This window comes from Colobus angolensis, unplaced genomic scaffold (genome assembly GCF_000951035.1).
Source record: "Colobus angolensis palliatus isolate OR3802 unplaced genomic scaffold, Cang.pa_1.0 Scaffold454, whole genome shotgun sequence".
Classification (NCBI taxonomy): domain Eukaryota; kingdom Metazoa; phylum Chordata; class Mammalia; order Primates; family Cercopithecidae; genus Colobus; species Colobus angolensis.
The window spans coordinates 1,077,444-1,083,688 of NW_012117977.1; the positions used below are offsets into that span (position 1 = coordinate 1,077,444).

Below are 6,245 nucleotides of genomic sequence, written 5' to 3' on the forward strand. Positions count from 1 at the left end.
TGCTTTTGCAGTTAGAATGATCAACAGGTTGGCAAATTTAGTTCTATTTGACATTGTATTACCTCCCTCTGAGAATGCCCCAAGGTTAAGTAAAAACTCCCAACAGGGAATTTACAAGGTGGATTGTTGCTAATTTAACTAAATTTAAAGATTTTTAAAATCAGTCATCAAATGTAAAGCGTGGGCTCATGAAACACATTGGTAGAAAACATTGACTTTTGCCGATATTTTTCTAAAATGTCTCCTTTGGGACAGCGTGTAAGCTGAGATTTGGCAAAAGAAGGAAGTGGGTCTTAGCTTTGGTCTATAAATTACTGAGTTAAGGACTGATAGAGTGGGGGTTAAGACGGTCCTGGGCATAGTGCTCGGTGGGTGAGGGGTTAGTTACCTTTCTATTTCTTCGCCTTAGAATACACCCTTAATTTGGCCAGCCAGCTTAGAAAATGCTCCTGGTAGGAAGATAAAAGGATTTACAGCTACATGAAAGAGAAAGGCATCAAAACTTAGGCCTTATTCAGCCTTGGGTCTGTGGTGCCTTGAGATAAAAGAGAAACAATTTATAGCGGCACCGAATCAAAAAGTCCTTTTCTTCCTATCTTAGCTCGTTTTCTTCTCCTTTCCTATCTTAACATCGGGACATTCCTCTCCAGTAACGGGCATAATGGCATGATTATGTTTTCCTCTATTTAGGGTTACTCCCCTAGCCTTGCAACCACTCCTTATTCCTTTATCTCTTTCAAAGTTTCCATTCTCCCGGACCTTTACGTTTTATTCCGTCCCTCCCTCTCTCCTCCTCTTCCTCCTCCTCCGTTTTCCCAGCTAGCTCACTCCGCCCCTCGCCGTCACTACCTTCCCTCCCCCGAGGCTCCTTCCCGCTCCTCCCCGTTCCTCCCGCCATCCCCCCACCCCCTCGCCTTAAGAAAGCTCCAATCAGGAGCTCCGAAGGTGTCTCGAAGGCCCGCCCCCTCCTCCTATCCACTTTTCTTCCCCTCAATTTCTCCCTCCCCCCTTCCCCCCCCAACTCAAGTCCTGCGGGCCTGGGGGCTTCGGGATCTGGGCGCTATGAAAAGTGTCTGCCCGGTCACTTCCGGTAAGGGCGCTGCGGCGCGGAGCTTCCTGCGGGACCGTTAAGGAGAGAGTGGGAGTTCCCGGTGGGCCAGGGAAGGCAGGCGCTGCCAGGAAGGGTGAGCGCGAAGGAGAGCGAGAGCAGGAGCGAACTAGCGCGAGCGTCTGGGGCACTTTAGCCGTCCCTTCCCAGCCGCCCCCTCACGCGCGAGCTCCTCCGCCCCCCGGGCGGCTGCAGCGCTTCCCTCACCCCCAATCCCTGAGGTAGATACCGCTCCTCCCTCGGTACCGCGTGACCGGAAATGGCGCCATCTTTAGCCTCTTGTGCTATTGACAATAACAAGCCCTGGTTTTTTCCCCCTCCCCCTTTCCCCCAACCACAGCCTCTCCCCTCCCAGGGAGAGGGAGAAAAGGAGGAGGAGCTGCAGCCTCACAGACTCGCTGAGTCGCTCCTGCAGAAAGGGGGGGAGAGAGATCGAAAAGCAGGGGAGGGGGACGGCACGGCCGTTTACCTGTCTGCCTCCTCATTCGCTCTCCCCCCTCGTTCTGCTCACTCCTGGTGTCAGCCTATCCGCCTTCCCAAACCCTCCCATTCCCCCGGTGTAGCCCCCCCCCCGCCTTCACTTTCCTTCTCGTCCTCTGTGTTTCTCCTCTCTTCTTTCTTCCCTTCCCCCTCTAGCATTGCCACCTTCTCTCCTACACGCACGCAGGCATATAAACGTAGGTTTTTGATGCTCCTCTGCCTGTTGACCCCGCTATTTTCATGTTTCCAACAGGTTTTTCTTCCCCCAGTCCCTCAGCTGCTGCTGCTGCTCAGGAGGTCAGATCTGCCACTGATGGTAATACCAGCACCACTCCGCCCACCTCTGCCAAGAAGAGAAAGTTAAACAGCAGCAGCAGTAGCAGCAGTAACAGTAGTAACGAGAGAGAAGACTTTGATTCCACCTCTTCCTCCTCTTCCACTCCTCCTTTACAACCCAGGGATTCGGCATCCCCTTCAACCTCGTCCTTCTGCCTGGGGGTTTCAGTGGCTGCTTCCAGCCACGTACCGATACAGAAGAAGCTGCGTTTTGAAGACACCCTGGAGTTTGTAGGGTTTGATGCGAAGATGGCTGAGGAATCCTCCTCCTCCTCCTCCTCATCTTCACCAACTGCTGCAACATCTCAGCAGCAGCAACTTAAAAATAAGAGTATATTAATCTCTTCTGTGGCTTCGGTGCATCATGCAAACGGCCTAGCCAAATCTTCTACCACCGTCTCTAGCTTTGCTAACAGCAAGCCTGGCTCTGCTAAGAAGTTAGTGATCAAGAACTTTAAAGGTAACCAAGGCCAAAATCCATAATCACCTAATAAGGATTTGACACTCGAGGGGTCACGTGCTCTATTTATGTTAATATATTAAACAGTTTGGAGGTGGCCTAATGTTTTATGCATAATCAATGAGGTGGAGGGGAGGTCCTTTTTTGGTGGAGGGTTCATTTTCTGGGGGTGGTTAGGATCCTTGTGCTGAAGCATACACCGGGTATTTCTGTGCAGTATTTTGAGGTCTTTTTCAACCTATTGTATTTAATCTGTTATTCCTTATAACACTGACAATCGGTATGATTGATCCGGATTTTACAGGTGAGAAATTTGTATTCTAAAGAGGTTTATTTCAGGTGCATAGCGAGCCTTGGCACTGCTGGGATTTTTATTTTTATGCTTCAGTAGGCCACATTATCCATTGCCTAGAAATGCAGGTAGCAACAGTGATCTTTTTGTGCTCAAATAATATTTATAATTAGATTTACACTGTATTCATGAAACTCATTTGGAAGCAATATTTGAAGAAAAATTTATGTTCTCTGCATTTCTTTCCAAAGGTAGGATTTGAAAGTGAAAAACATTGTATATACACAGAAGTAGTAAGTCTGTGTACCACTAGTCTAAAGATAGGAACAATTACTACATCTATTTTTTCCATCACTAAAATGGATTTTAAAGTATCGACCTGCAGCTTTTAGGAAAATTTGTTCAGACCGTGTTTGAGATATGTGAGGAGAGTATTATGAATGCATTGATGCAAATATAAAATCAGCAATTTTTAAAACTGTATTTGAGCTGAATTTTTATCTGTTGAATGTGTTTCTGTTTTTCTGACTGACTTTTCAACACCCTTAACTGCCAGGTAATCAGTGCTACAGTGTTTATTAAATAGAGAAGTAAATGAATGAACTTAAGTAATATTTATGAGATAAGTGCTTTGTGGCTGAATATTAGTATTGAGAAGATTAGGTTCTCTATGCTTGTGTTTTTAACACTGAGTGGAAATCAGGAATGTGCTCTATTTTGTCTCAAGCAGAGGGCTATGGTGTTGTCTATTTTTAACCCTTTCTTTTTTATATCACTACCTTCCCATACCCAGGTTCTCAGTTTCTGATTTAATAGTAGAGCTTTCTGAAGTCAATATGAATTGTAATTGACTAACGTGTTCATTATTTCACTTAAAAATATATGGATTTTTATAGCCAAAGATTTTTAAATGAGTTATGATCCTGGTTGCATTTTCAAATTGGTTTCAGAGATTTTTTTCTCTCCCTCCTAAGATAAAAGCATATTAAGGCATTTGGATGTTCTAATTAAAACTTTTTTCCCCACATTCATTGCTAGTCAGTGAAGTTTAAAGCCTAGAGTAAGGTGTTTCTTTCTATTCTGAAAATGCAGCATGATTTCTGGAGTCATTTGGATGTTTCAATCTTTAAAAATTTCACTCTGCTCATAAATGTAGTTTAAAACTACATGGAGTTAAGATGTTTCCATTTCTATAGATGCTGCATAAATTTGGGGGTCAAACAGACCTGGATTAGAATCCCAGCTTTGCCATTGACTAGCTATGATGACCTTGGGCAAGCTTACTAAATGAGTTCCAGCCTCAGTTTCCTCAGTTGTAAAATAGATTCCTCAGGGTATTGTTGGGAAGATTAAGAGGTTTATAAAGTACCTTGCACATAGGCAGTATTTTAAATCTCAGGTTAAAAATTCATGTCGACTTAGGTTTTACACATGATGAAATAAGATCAGGATTGTTGTTTTTTTATGGTCATTCTTGAATTTTTATTTTTTTGAAGCAATACAATCAATAGGAGAAAAACCTCACCTTCAATTTTAATAGGTGAGTCAAAATGACTTAAATAGTATTATGACATTTCAAATTTTATTCTTTATATTAAGCTTAAATACAGTGGTTACTTTAATGATTAGGTGTAATAGTTATAAAGATCACAGTTTACCCTAAAAATAGAGTAATGCTGTTGTATTTTATTGATCTTTGGTTACTGTATCTGACATGGTATTCTGATACCAACCTTTTACATATCATCTAGATAAGCCTAAATTACCAGAAAACTACACAGATGAAACCTGGCAAAAACTGAAAGAAGCAGTGGAAGCTATTCAGAATAGTACTTCAATTAAGTACAATTTAGAAGAACTGTACCAGGTATGTATTAATATGCATAACCAGATTTGATTAACATAAATTAAGGTGGGATGTGTATTGATTTTGCTTTCTGAAATAGGTTCTTAAGTAGACTTTTGGTTCCCTTCTAATTTTAGTTTCTCAATTAATTGATGAACTCTATAATTAGACCATGTATTCTCACATAAACTATGGGTACAGTCATACCGGTATAAATTGTGCTTATCTTTGACCCTTCTGATGAGGAATTACAGTTAGGTGTACCTTGGTGTAATAGAAGTTCTACCTATAATGAAATCCTATAGCATGAATCCCAAAGATGATTTCTGGTGACATGTCATTCTATTGTGATAATTGTTTCTTAGTTGTGTTACCTACCCATAGGAAAGGCCTCAAGACATGCAGATATTATTCATATCCTTTATTTTACCTCCTTCTTAATAGTAGACTTTGCTATTCCTTTTTCTTGCTCTTTACATTTTTCTAATACCTGGGCTACAAGATGCACCTTAGCCCGGAAATGAGCAGCAGTTTGTAGTCCAGCAGCTTAGTCTGAGGTTCAGATTCTTTACTTAGCAAATGGGTCCTTACACTTAAATATGATGTTAAGGGCAGTTACTAATGGCAATCTCTTGCTACCGAGAAATTTTTCCCTACTGTGTATTTGACACACAACCAGTTCAAGAAGTTACTTTCATTAGAGTGTCAGGGATTTGGTGTTAAAAGATACTTCAGGCCGGGCACGGTGGCTCACACCTGTAATCCCAGCACTTTGGGAGATCAAGGCTGGTGGATCACCTGAGGTCAGGAGTTCGAGACCAGCCGACCAACATGGAGAAACCCCGTCTGTACTAAAAATACAAAATTAGCCAGGCGTGGTGGTGCATGCCTGTAATCCCAGCTACCCAGGAGGCTGAGGCAGGAGAATTGCTTGAACCCAGGAGGTACAGGTTGCAGTGAGCCGAGATTGCACCATTGCACTCCAGACTGGGCAGCCAGAGCAAAACTCCATCTCGAGAAAGATACTTCAGAGTACTTCAGAGTACAATAGCTTGAATTTTTGCATTGATGAGTACCTTGTAAGAAATTATGTTGGTTCGATTTATCAGTATTTGTATATTTTAGTTGCAGAGCTAGTATGGTGGTGGGCAAATCCTGGATTAGGAGTCAGAAGATGGGTTTGGGGTCTAGTTTTGACTGCTGTGACCCTTGTAATATTGGGCCAGGTACTAAAGCCGTCTCAGTTTTTTTCCTGTTTTTTTAGGAGATAGGGGTCTTGCTATGTTGCCCAGGCTGGTCTTGAACCCCAGGGCTACAGCAGTCTTCTCACCTCAATCTTCCAAGGTGCTGAGATTACAGGCATGAGCCATCAAACCCAGCCGTCCCTCTCAATTTAAATTTCCTCCTCTCTAAAGTAGAGGAAATAATAATTTGCCCTACCTATCTCACAAGGTTGCTTATAAGAATCAAATAAGATATTTGTGGAAAAAACCTCCAGGCACCGTAATCTTACAAATATGATGATATCACGAGTCGTACTTTTTTACAAGCCAACAGTATAGCTTCTTCACTTGTAATATGTCAATTGAGATCACCGGTTTCTGTTGCTGTGAAAATTAGTACACGCGAAATACTCAGATCAGTGCACAACACATAGTAATAATGCCGTGTAACATTATCAACATTGTAATGCTATGTAAATGTCAGCTAGTAGTTGTAGTAC

At 42.4% G+C, this 6,245-nt stretch overlaps 1 protein-coding gene across 1 annotated transcript in view; it reads left to right on the plus strand.

Annotated features, from left to right (window-relative positions):
- Window positions 1-924: 924 nt before the first annotated feature.
- CUL4B (cullin 4B) overlaps window positions 925-6,245 on the plus strand; it is a 47,245-nt gene continuing 41,924 nt past the window's right edge. The window contains exons 1-3 of the mRNA XM_011958007.1: window positions 925-1,090; window positions 1,842-2,384; window positions 4,428-4,557. Coding sequence (XP_011813397.1) covers window positions 1,063-1,090; window positions 1,842-2,384; window positions 4,428-4,557 — 701 coding nt within the window. The 5' untranslated portion in view covers window positions 925-1,062. The remainder of the gene's footprint in view (window positions 1,091-1,841; window positions 2,385-4,427; window positions 4,558-6,245) is intronic.